The sequence below is a fragment of the Euphorbia lathyris genome, chromosome 2, assembly GCF_963576675.1.
Source record: "Euphorbia lathyris chromosome 2, ddEupLath1.1, whole genome shotgun sequence".
Classification (NCBI taxonomy): Eukaryota; Viridiplantae; Streptophyta; class Magnoliopsida; order Malpighiales; family Euphorbiaceae; genus Euphorbia; species Euphorbia lathyris.
The window spans coordinates 99944839-99957992 of NC_088911.1; the positions used below are offsets into that span (position 1 = coordinate 99944839).

General features: G+C 37.9%; 1 protein-coding gene across 2 annotated transcripts; it reads left to right on the forward strand.

Annotated features, from left to right (window-relative positions):
* Positions 1 to 8927: 8927 nt before the first annotated feature.
* Positions 8928 to 12372, forward strand: LOC136219126 (grpE protein homolog 2, mitochondrial). 2 transcript variants are annotated; one of them, XM_066006381.1, is made up of 6 exons: positions 8931 to 9277; positions 10412 to 10640; positions 10728 to 10921; positions 11093 to 11260; positions 11398 to 11526; positions 11974 to 12372. In XM_066006381.1, the coding sequence occupies exons 1-6, from the start codon at positions 9134 to 9136 to the stop codon at positions 12046 to 12048; spliced, it is 939 nt and encodes a 312-aa protein (XP_065862453.1). In that variant the 5' UTR covers positions 8931 to 9133; the 3' UTR covers positions 12049 to 12372. The 2 variants fall into 2 exon arrangements, with proteins under 2 accessions (XP_065862452.1, XP_065862453.1); XM_066006380.1 differs by having other exon boundaries at positions 8928 to 9277; positions 10412 to 10921.
* Positions 12373 to 13154: the final 782 nt, after the last annotated feature.

Sequence of the window (13154 nt, forward strand, 5' to 3'; positions counted from 1 at the left end):
TGAAAGGGTTCGTAAAGCAATTGTGTATACTATACACGAATCGACAATAGGATATGAACCTAACACGGATTACTGGTTCAGTGTTTTATTAACAAGTAATAGTTCTATTTTGGAATGATACGAAATTGAATCCAAAAATTTTGGGTTGATTAAGATTGGCATGTTAATTTGAAAAAGATCCGAATATTTTAAGATTATCATTATATTTTCTTAGGTTTTCATATGTTACCTAATAAAATTACAATTATCATTCGTGAACAAGATTTCTGTTTTTCATTTTTGGTTTATGATGTGTACATGTATTGTTTAATGTGAAAATTTCAATATTTGTGTGATGAAATCTTGTTTATTGTGTAAAAAGTACTTAAATCATGTAATCTTTTCATTAATTTATGTTTCTTTGGCATTGTGTATCAGTTCTTTAGTATTTGTTAAAATGGGTTGGGCTGCTAAAACTATTTTGGGCTATCAACGGCCTAATCTAAATTGGGTCAAATACATCAATATCATAATTAAGTATAAATACAACTAAATCATATCATTAAATTATTTTTGTTTGAAGAATAATAAGCACTTTATTAATGAATGGTAGAACCATCTTGAAATAAGATGTCTCGAATGAATACAAGACTAAATCTATGCGAAAAAGAATTAGCATAGGGACGCGCATTACGTGCCAACACATGAGCTGCACGGTTCGCTAACCTTGAAACAAATTTCACCCGATACCTAGGATGATTTGAAATTAATTCCCTAATATCACTAAGCACTTGACCATTTTCTGTTAGATCCGTTCGCTTGGTGGTTAATGAGTCAACAACCACTTTAGCGTCTGATTCGAAAATAACAGCCCTATAATCAAATGATAAAACCCAACCGATACTCTCTTTCAGTGCAATAGCCTCGGCCATTTTTGTCGAGACCACTCCAGAAATATACGTTGAGTATCCATGCAGGAACGTACCTGTGCAATCCCTTAGGACTGCTCCTGCGCATATAGTACCTTCATCTTCGAACAAAGCTGCATCAATGTTGCATTTAACATATTCATAGGGCGGTGGTTGCCAAGTCTGATGTTTTTGTTGCTCGTTTAGACGTCCGTTGTGGTCAGATCTATTATTCGGTCTTGTTGGCAATAGAGTAGTCCAACCATATGTCATTGCAGGCTTGTTTAACTGCGTATCTAGGTTCTGGTCAGTCCGAGAGGTTCGCCTCTGCAGAGCCGCATCTGTTTATTTCGCGGAGCTGCTGCCACTAATATTTTAACTAGCATTCACTCCTCGGTCACTCCGTCGTTGCTATCGGTAATCATCCGGATTGCTTGCTCTTTCCGTCTATCTATGCTCAGTATCTCCACCATTCTGTTTGTCGTCATACCATTGAGTGCCCTCACCCTCGGTGTTGTCGTCAGCGTTGCCTCTCGACCTACCTTCACTACTGCGTGCGTCGGCTTATCTTGATGGCGCTGCTGTCGTGTCAGAATGATATTCATTGTTGGGCTCGTCGTTTAACCCCTCCCATGTACCTACAAAACAATAAACGTGAGTCGATAATCTTGTCTCCATTCCCCTTCCCTCCTTTCCAATCCCTCCAATATCCGGGCTAGCCCGCACCCCGACTTCCTCCTCCGTGTTTCTCTCTCCCAAAACTCCTCCGGGTTTGGAATTCCATTCCTACCCGTGGCTGTATCCTCCTCATCAAGATGATCAACTACTACATTAGTATCAACACTACCTGGTACACCCCCTCTTGTCCTTTTCTTTTTCTCCACCTGCATCTGCATCCACTCATTAACATATCGAACAGTCTGTCTAATGATATTTGCTGGTCTACCAACCGTTTGATTCTACAACACTCCATTCCTTTCCCGCTATATCGCCCATAACACTGTAATGCTTTTCTGGATTACATGAGTTGAACAAGATGTTAGCATATGTAGTGCCCAATCCTCTATGTAATCCCATTCCTCTCTAGAGGGTGATAAGTTGACAACTTTCCAACATTCTTTTGCAAAATCACAGCCCGCAAAAAGATGTCAGCCATGCTCTACATCGTTTGGACACAATAGACAACTGATCGATATAGGAATTCTTTTAGCTAGTCTGGGTCTTAGAGGCAAAATTCTTGTCATCAACTTCAACATAAAAAGTTTCAGTTTAGGCGGGATGTCCTGTTTCCACAATATTTTCCAACCTTCCTCTTTGTTTCGAGTTATCTGAGCCTCAGTCTGCAACCTGTAGCCCGATTTAGAGGAATATATTCCATCGCTGGTGAAGTGCCAGATTAATCTATCATCCCTCATGAAAAACGGAATCACCATTCTACTAATCATTTCTGCATTGTCCCCACTAAAGTAAGCTTCCAGTTTTCCTCGGTCCCACAGTTTGGATCCAGGAATAAAGAGCTCACCCACCAATATATTTTGTTCTCCCATATTATCCATCGGGCCAGTTCTCACTCCTTCCTGATTCCAAATCCATGTATCCTGATGGGCCACCACCTGATCACCTCTCCCAATGCACCACCTTAATCCTCCCTTCAGTAAATTAATAGAGCTCCATACACTTCTCCAAACAAAACTGGGATTAGTGCCCAATTTGGAAGAAAGGAAAATCCCTCTAGGATAGTATTTAGCTTTGAACATTTGACTCACCAAAGTGTAAGGCTCATTAATCAACTTCCACCCTTGCTTTCCTAAGAAGGCAAGATTAAAATCCCTCAGCTCCCGAAATCCCAAACCACCTTTACTTTTTTTCCTCACACATGCGGCTCCAATCAAACCAATGGATCCTGTTACTGTCATCCTCCTTCGTACCCCACCAGAACGAGTTCATCATTTTCTGAAGCTCCTCACAAGTAGATTTAGGCAGTAGGAACATGCTCATACAAAACGTAGGGAGAGCCTGAGCTACAGATTTCAACATAACCTCATTTTCGGTAGCTGAAAGAAAGCGAAATGTCCAATTACTCAGTCGTTTCATCAATCTTTCCTTAAGAAACCTAAAAATAGACCTCTTGGATCTACCAATTAGGGACAACAATCCCAAGTATCGACCTGTATCCAGTGGTGCCTCAACTTGAAGGATTGAACTAATACTAGCCTGAACATCGCTTCTCACATTTGCACTGAAGAAGATGCCATACTTCCTGAGGTTAACTGCCTAACCCGATACCCTCTCATACTTAGTAAGTAGCCTCTTTATTTAGTTCCCTTCCCCTACATTGGCATCAAAAAATAGAAAGCCGCCGTCTACGAAAAACAGGTGAGTGACACTAGGTGCCCCAACATATATTCTACATCCTTTTATGCTCCCTTCCGCTTCTGCTTTACTAATCATTTGTGACAAAACTTCTACATATAATAGAAATAGGTACGGTGACAGTGGATCGCCCTGCCTAAGGCCTCTGCCAGCTATAATAGGTCCCACCAATTCAGAATTAACTGAGATGGAATAAGTCACTATAGTAATGCAGAGCATAATCCACTTAACCCATTTATGACAAAAGGCAAACCTAATCAAGGCTTCCTTTAGGAATTCCCAATCCACCCTATCATAGGCTTTGCTAATGTCAATCTTAAGGGCAACTTCCCCCCTTGGCTCCTTTATTCTTCCTCTTCATGTAATGAATTAACTCAAAATCCATTTTCATACTATCAATTAGGGATCTGCCAAGGACAAAGGCAGATTGGCTTTCAGATATCACCTTAGGGAGGATTAGTTTAAGCCGGTTTACAAGTACCTTAGCAATTATTTTGTACAAAATATTACATAGAGAGATTGGCCTCAGCTCTGTCATTCTGCGCGGGTTCTCACATTTGGGAATCAAAATGACAACCTGTCGTTGAGATGAGGTGGAAATTCTCATTTGTCAAGCCAATCTGCACAAGCCGTAAAAATCTCCCTTCCAATCAACGACCAATGGTGCTGAAAGAAACCCGGATTTAAACTATTAGGGCCAGGTGATTTGTCAGGATGCATCTAGTTCACAGCTGTTGTGAACTCCTCAAAAGTGAAAGCCTGAATCAGTGTTTCATTCATAACATCTGATACCTTAACAGGTAAGGATCCCATTGCCCCATAATTGACCTCCTCCTCACCCTTGAACAACTGTTCAAATACGTCTTTACCACACTTCTCATCCCATGTGTCCTAGTGACTTCAATTCCATCGTTATTGATAAGGCTAGAAATCTGATTGGATAGCTTTCTTGTCTTAACACTAGCATGGAAGAACTTAGAATTGCAGTCCCCCTCCTTCAGCCAGAAAACCTTCGCCCTCTGGTACCAATAATTTTCCTCATGCTCCAATAATATATTTAACTTATTTCGAGCCTTCATATATCTCTCCACACTATCCAGATCTGTCATATCACGTGTTTGCTCCAAAACCCTCTTACAACGTTGGAGCTTTCTGTCAAATCTAGTCTTGAAGTGTTTTCCCCAGTTTGCCATAGCCTCACAGCATAGGCCCAATCTTCTGGGCACCACTTTATGAACATTCTGTCTCCATACTCCAGCAACCCACCCATCAAAATCCTCCTCTTTTATCCAAGCTTTGTCAAATCTGAATCGATGCTGTAGCTTCCCTCTTTGCCAGGCCTCAATGCTCAATCAGGATTGGCGATCCAGATATCAAATTTGTAACAACATATTGGGGGAACCGACTACATCAGTCCACTGACCCAAAGGCTCCATCTAGTCTTTCTCGGATCCATACACTATTGCCTTTTCCTTTCTCCCATGTGAAAATGCTTCCTTTCATATTTTGCTCAGCAAGTGCAATAGAAGAAATAAGCCCACGGAACTGATTGATCAGGCCTTATGGATAGGCTAACCCACCCACCTTCTCTTTCTGATCAAGGATACAATTAAAGTCTCCCAACACTAACCAAGGCAGTGTGGATGTACAAGTAAGGCTGCCTAATAGATCCCATGACTCTTTATGTCTGCTCCTATCTGTATACCCATAGAACCCTACCAACCTCCAATCTTGCCTTATTTCCCCTCCATGCACTACAACTTCAATATGATGATCTGAGTAGGATTTCACAGTGACTTCCTTCGCAGATTTCCCTAAGAGGGAAGACCCCCACTATGTCCCCTAGCATCAATGATGGGTGTCGAATCCACCAAAAATAATTAATACTTTACTTGACCGAATATGGATTTGTAAAAAGGGTAAGTAAAGGTCGTACCAAAGGATTAATACTGATCTAATCACAAATATAACTAAGCAATTAACAAAAAATAAATAGGGGGGGATTGAAATTGTTGATTAATGAATAAATAAAAATTGCAGATTCGAATTGAAATTGAATGTAAAATTATATGTTGGAATTTCAGTTAAGGGATTCTCAGGCAAGGATTTCAATTAGTCTTGATCATTGATGGAAAAGATTATTCATCCAAATCAAGTATCAGATTAGTTTGGGATATTCTTCTGTATTACTGAATTAGCTAAGTAAGACTATAACTAATCCATAATTAACGAATAATCTCACCTCAGCGGCTAAGATTTAACCCGTTAACAGCATTATAAAATAGAAGAACCTAATCTAAGCCAACCAATTCTCAGCGAGATCGATTCAGAAACCTAATTAATTATTCACTTGATGTGATAAAATTGAACCTTGATGTATTAATGTCACGTGGAGGAATTTCAGATTGTCAATCTGATTTTGTCTCCGAATACATTCCAAGATTCGATTTTATGTTATCAATTACCACTTGCTTTGATTCAACTAAACAATGACTCGTTGATTATATAGTTTAACCAAATAGCTGTATGTCAATTTATTCAATCAACAATCGATCGTTATCATTCAAATGTAAACTAACAATTGGGATGAAATCCCTAAGCACAGAGAATAAGTAAATGATACGAATAAAGAAGAATGACAGAAGTAAAATGATCTCACAAAACTTGAAGAATCCTGCATTTGAATTAACCCTTAACCAAAAATAAGGATTTAGCTATGAATAGCCATGGAGAACAATTTGTATCTATTTTCAAGAGAGAACAAATGATTCCTGAAAATTAAAAATCTAAAAGGAACTTATGTTCCCAAAGCGTAAGTTATGATATTTTTATAGAGAAAACCCTCTCATAAAAGTTAGGTAACCAAATAATATTTATCTAAATTAACAATCTTTTCTATAATCTCAAATCCTTGATTTTCTGCCTTCTTTTTCGAGTTGGAAAAGGTCATGGTCAATTTGAACATCAGCAGATTCGGAGGTCCTTAGTCTTGGGCAAGACTAACTCCATTTTCGTTTCAACTCATTTAATTCAGCTCCAAATTCCTTTCTGGTCCAAAGTTTCTTCAATTAAGTCTAATTCTGCTCCTTTTAATCATTTGAGTCCTGTGGAGGCAAATCAAACCAAAATAAGAAATAATACCCAAAATAACACCAAATTAATTAAATAACCTAGCACTAAAGTGGACATTTGAACGTTGAATTGGAGACTTATCAATCAACTGACAGACATCCCTCAAAACCAAACTTGTTCCGAATTACTTCCATTCTAGCAGTATTTACAAGTGTCTCAATTAGAAACACCATTCTCAGGGTGTGAGCTCTCAATAGCTCACCCAACGATCGAACTGCCCGAGGGTTCCCCAAACCCCGACAGTTCCAGCTAAGACAACTCATGGGTCCCGACGGACCTGATCCTCAGGTTTCACCGAATCATTCTCTATAGAGACAAACTTATCTAAATTTTGCATAGAAGGGTCTGCCCCTTCCTTAGTTCCTTCTCCTTCTTCAATATTCATGTTAACATCAATATTTTCTTTCTCTCCACGTCTTCTTTTTCTAGCTTCCACGAGTTCTAGTATTCTCTCCTCACTCATCTCCACATCCCCCTCTGCCCCCTTATCTTTTTCCTTCAGAATCGGCCAACCTCCCTGTCCACTTCCTTGGAATACACCTCTCGTCCTTAGTACATTACCTCATGCACTGCTACTTCCACTAGGTTCCCGAAGCCTTTTTCATCCTTTCGTGTCATTATTTCTGCGGATAGGCGCTCAAAGCCAGTCCCCCCACTCTCCAGTGATCTCTCCTCAGGAGCTAGACGGAATAATTTTTCATAGAATCTATCTATATGGCCCAGGTGACCATAAATGTAGCAGAAATTATAGAGTCGTTCGTATTTGAAATGAATGAAAACCGATTATGTAGTGGACTTCTTAACTTTTTTGCATCTTTTCAGTGGAATCCTTGTATCGATTGCCACTCTCAGACGCATGAATTGGCGGCAAAACTCGCTATTGTTATTCAGATCGTATTCACGAAACGAGACGATAAAGTCGCCCACTTGTTTCCCAATGCTTTCTGTCATGCACCCAATGGGTAGTTCATGCACCTGCACCCATATCTCCATCCAGTTCAGATCCATTTCTTCTGGTAAAAAACCACTTTTCCATTCTGTTACAACTAACATGTTGTTATCAAAGGACCACTGTCCCCTAGCCAGAACCCGGTCCTTGTCCACTTTGTGAAAAAACTCAAAAATAAATAGATTGGTTTCCACCTCAGTGATGGCCACACCCCTTCCTGGCCTCCATATATCAGCCAACTTCGTCTTCATGGCTGCAAAATTAACTGGTCTCTCTATAAGAAATCTACCCACCAGGGAAAGATCATTTTCACTTGTTAGTCCTTCTTAACTCCTCTCAGTGAAATCAAAGGTATCCCCCTCATCGTTAAGCAATTTCAGATTAGCAAACTCAGTCTCCATAACAGCCAGTATTTCGAAACAGGAACAGAACAATCTGATTATCCTGAATAAGATCAGCAAAGCACCAACAAAGCCACAAAGAAACCCCAGACCAGACTTAATCACAACAGTAAAACAGTACCATCGGCAAAGCCACAAAGATGCCCCAGACCAGGTTTAATCACACAACAGTAATACGTTTGCTAACCACCCCCAAAACACAGGAAAACCACAAACCCAATCAAGAATTACTCACACCACAAATACCAATCCAACAGGTAGAGAATCGCATATCATATAAACAGTAGCGTTTAGGACTCCCAAATCAGAATTAAACAGTACAAAACCTGGTTATTTGGCGTAATGCGAATCTCTAGAGTGTTTTCACGCCAAAACCCCACCCACTGCTTTCCGCCGCAAACACCACTACCGATCGCGATCGAGAGAATCTCCACCACCGAGCCGCTCATATTGGGAACCAAGATCACTCACCACAGCCGAAGACAAAACAAGATGACTCGCCGTTGTCCGAGAAGGAAAACCGGCGCCAATCAACACTCTCACACCGCTTCCGATGAAGAGACGACTCTCACGCACTCACGAGGGTTTTTGGCATGCAGAGAGAAAATTATATCACATATTGTCTTCTAAGTTTGTTATCTTCTCAATTTAAATTTAATTCTTAATATGTCATTATTCTCTATATATTATGATTTTATACTATAATTTAAAAATTCTAGACTCAAATTCATAAATCATAAACCCTAAAAAAATATTATAGACTTCTAATTTATAAACTCTAATCCTTAAAATATATTAAAAGTACCGATTTTACTAGTTTGACAAATATTTACTGTGTTATCAATATAGTTACAAAAAAACTAACAAAAAAATGTACGAAACTTTTTTAATTTATCGATAAACTTGTTTAGAAGGTCTGATGTAATAGTTAAATAAGAGTCAAACCCGTTTTTTTCAAATTTTCGATATCACATAACTTCATTTCATACGTTGGAATTAAATATGCACTCCGCCGCTTGAAACGATAGAGTTAAATTTGTCCCTTATCCTCTCTCTCTATATATATATATAATGCATAATTTCAATATATTTTTTTTATAAGAGATATTTTTCAGTATATACTAATATTTAAGAAATGAAATGAACGCATTTGTTTTGGTAAATTTCCTTCTTAATTACAAGTCAGCGATAAACCCTTGAAAAGAGTTTCTGGATCATTCCAAATAAAACCTAACCCCTCCAATCTGCTAAACCCTTTCCACTGTTGGCCTAAATGCTTAAACCCATTTCTTTGGCTCCAAGCACGCCCTTTCTCTCTTAAATTGTTCCCCTTTCTTGGCTTAGCTACAAAAAAGTTCCTTCGTTAACCATTTCCTTCCATTTCGTCGGCTATGTTGATATCCAGGGTGGTTTTGACACGCGTTTCCAAGAGCGTGGGTCGGCGCTCCCTCCTCCTCCTCTCTCCGTCTCAGAAGCAGCAGCTTCCGGTCTTTTCCAGTCAGATTGACTCACTTATTCATCAATACCCATCCCAGGTCTTATATGCAATCAGAATACCTTAAATTGTTTAGATTGAATTCAGTTAGGGTTTTGCTAGGGTTTAAGGATTTGAATATTGTGCTCTATATATTGGGAATTTATATGCGAATTCTGATTTTTTGATCTTCGAACTGCTTTTCTTATGCTTGATCTCAAGCTGGGTTTTATAGGATTTGGGATATTCATTCTGTAGTACAATAGAATGATGATGATTATGACCAGTGGAACTAAATAATACATCACATGTTTGCTTTCTTTTAAAGGAATTTCGAGATTTTATGGTAGCTTGGTTTTTGAGGCTTCATTCTGCTGTTGATTAATCTTTTGAATCTGAATACTGTTTATATCATTTGTATTATTAAGCATATTTTGCTTAAAGTTGTCTTCTACTAGTGGTTAATGAAGTGTGCATCTCGATGCAATTCCACTGTTTTTCAAAATTTTAATTGAATTACTCGTATTATCAGGATCCTAAGTGTTTTAACTTGACCTTTCAAATTTTATGTTTATTCTCTGGCTGTAGACATTCTGAATTGTGGGGTTGATTTCAACTAGATGTCCTTTTCATTTTTAAAAGTTCAATAATAACAGGGCATAACATGTGGGATTAAGATCATATTAGTTATCATGGCATTCTTTCTATGTGCTGGTGCCTTTAGAGCGGAGTATTTGCAACTACCTACAAAATCGTGTAAGAAAATATTTGCAGTTCAACTCTTATTCTCTTACATTTTGTTTTAAAATAACTTGGCATGCTCTGCTATGAAAATTCTGTCATTACATAACATGGTCTTTATTCCGTGGTATCACTCATGGCGTGATTCAAAATCTAAAACAAATGCGATCACTTATGAAGGTTTTTCAAGGTTAGGAATGAATGTTTCATGAAACAGAAGGTTGATATGGGTTACTGGTATATTAGCCTTGTCATAAAAGGTTTATTACCTTTAGGACTGTAACCTGGAAGCCGTATCATGGATCTGTGTCCTGCTGACCCCTTTACTCCTCGAGTTGTTTGCTTTGCAGTTTGTGTTACTCCTTTCTAATTATTTATAGTTGGTGTTCTCATCTTCCTTATTTTATAAATTTCTGACACAAAATCTTGTGTGCAACTTTTTTGTTCTCTTCAGTTTCTTGGCAGCCAGGTGTCCTCATTTCATCATTCAGCCTTCGCTTCGTCCCTATTTCAACGATTTGGATTTACTTCATCTGCATCCCCTGAACAAAGTGCAAAGGATCAGGGGACAACTGTAGAGAATGATGATGCTTCAGCAAATGCAGCACCAGAGAAAACCAGTGGAGATGATAAGCCTTCTGACCAAACAGAAGATTTAGCTTCTGGAGAGACCAAGGAGTCAGGTTCGGATCCTGAATCTCAACCAAACGTGTCTCAATCTGTCAAAAGAAGGAGAAGAGCTACTAAACGAATTGCATTTTCTGATTCAGATTCAGATGCTGAAGGTGATCTTTCAATGGATGATTTGGTGAAGCTTCTCCAAGAAAAGGAAGAGCTTCTGAAGTTAAAGCACAAAGAGATTGAGAAAATGCAGGACAAAGTTCTTCGCACATATGCAGAAATGGAGAATGTCATGGACAGGACAAAACGAGAAGCAGAAAATTCAAAGAAGTTCGCCGTACAGGTTTGTGTGGCACCTGCTTCTTTCTAACAGTGATAGGCTGCTTTTTTCTTTGAATTTATTTAGAGAAGACAATGGTTGGTTGCTTTTGTATTAAGATTTCATTGTACAGTTCTTTTGTTATTCTTTTTTTTGCAAATTTGACACAGCATATCTTCCATGAATTTGGTGCAGAACTTTGCAAAGAGTCTACTAGATGTTGCGGACAATTTGGGAAGAGCTTCATCGGTTGTCAAAGAAAGTTATTCAAAAATTGACCCATCTACCGACTCAACTGGGGCAGTTCCGCTCCTTAAGACCCTTTTGGAAGGAGTTGAAATGACAGAAAAGCAGCTTGTGGAGGTAAGTATATGTTATAGCTTCCTCAATCATATTGGATGACAAATTAGTCACGTTGTGCAATTGGAGGTGCTTGGAAGGAGACATTGCTTTATATCTGATTTGTTGTTGATACAGTTTTATGATGTCTTGGATTTCAGATATTTAGGAAATTCGGAATAGAAAAGTTTGATCCAGTAAATGAGCCATTTGATCCACACAGGCATAATGCAGTGTTCCAGTTAGCAGATGCTTCTAAGCCCCCAGGCACAGTTGCAGCAGTCCTAAAGGTATTGTTTAAATTAAAAACCAATTAATTATTCTCATATTAATTCAGTACATAACCTTCACATCTTTGTCCAAAGAATTTCGGGTTCATATCACTCAAATTTCTTGTCGCAAATGCTGTTATATAATGAAGATAAGAAATCAAAAGGATAGGAAATGCAAAATTTGGATCAAAGCTACTTTTGTAATTAAAATTATATAACTGTTGGCTGGTAATAGTTTTTTCTGGCAAATAAACATTGAAAAAAAGTAACTGAAGTAAGGTTAGTTCCGAGAGATCATGTTAGTAGCTGATATATGCTCCGAATTGCTGTTGATTATAAAAGATCATGTCTTTTGCCTGGGTAGACGAATACGACTTGTTTCATATATTGCAACTTACCTCAAACAGATGTTGCAGCTTATGATAATTGGTTATGGATTAATGTTGCCTGTATTATGTACTGCAGCCAGGATATGTGCTTTATGATCGAATAATTAGGCCGGCAGAAGTTGGTGTTACGAAGGAAGTAGAAGATGAATGAGCCTGGTAACCCCTGCCCTTCCAAGACAGGGGCATGAATAGACATCTTTTTGAATTTGTTGGAGAAAGATGGAATGTGATGTTTTTGTTTTCTCTCTTCCCAGATAAGTCTATACTGTGTAGTGGACATTTTTTCCCCAGTTATGTCGGAATAGATATTATAGGAATTCAGGAGCCTCAGGATTAGCATTCACTTGTGCCTGTGATACATTTTTGAGGTTGAGAGAAATATTTTTTACTCCTTCGAGGGAAGAGGGTTCAGCTTCCCAATATGTATTTGATTTTGAGACTAGATTCTATGCCTGAAAATAATTTCCGAAAAGTCCAGACACTGGCATGGGAAATCTACTATTCTTTTTTTCCTTTTAAAAAATGAAAACTTAAAATATTTGTTGAGAAAGTGAACAGGGAAAAGTTCGTGAAAAATTACATTATAAGAATTTAAAAAATCAAAACTAGAGAGCTAGGCCTTTAGAAGGTAAATGGGATTTGGGAGGTGAATGAGATGTATATAAAATTTGCTTATCTTGTTTAATCTCTAAATTAAAGATGAAGAAATTTGAACTTGTGGTTTTCGGTAATTCCTGACCTCCATAGTAATATAATATAACTAGTTGAAATTCCGTGCATTAATAGGATATGAAATTCCCTAAAAAAAAAAAATATTTTAAATAAATTAATCAAGGTAGAGGTTATATTTATTTTGTTTTTGATAAGTATGTTTTATTTTGTATGTTTTTACTATTAGATAATGGAATGTATAATTAATCTCTAATATGATAGAGAAAACATATAATGTTTACATCAAACAAAGCAAGCGTAGAATGTATCATGAATTATCATTACTATTTAATATTTTGGGTTAATTTCAAATATAACCCCTGTGGTTTCAAGTTTTGGTAAATAAATGCCTGTGGTTTGATTTCGAGCAAATAAATACCTGTGGTATGTTCTGTTTTTTAAAAACGCGGAAACAGTGAAGACACATGTATTTGCTTAAATTAAGTGTTTATTTATGGTTTGTTATTACAAAAACATCCAAACCACGGGTATCTATTTGTAAAATATTCAAACCACAGGTATCTATTTGTAAAAACACGCAAACCA

Coding starts and splice junctions, on each gene's coding strand:
- LOC136219126 (XM_066006380.1), top strand. CDS start 9,134: ATGTTGATATCCAGGGTGGTTTTGACACGCGTTTCCAAGAGCGTGGGT. Junction 10,922..11,092: donor CAAAGAAGTTCGCCGTACAG/GTTTGTGTGGCA, acceptor AATTTGGTGCAG/AACTTTGCAAAGAGTCTACT. Junction 11,527..11,973: donor CAGTTGCAGCAGTCCTAAAG/GTATTGTTTAAA, acceptor TATGTACTGCAG/CCAGGATATGTGCTTTATGA.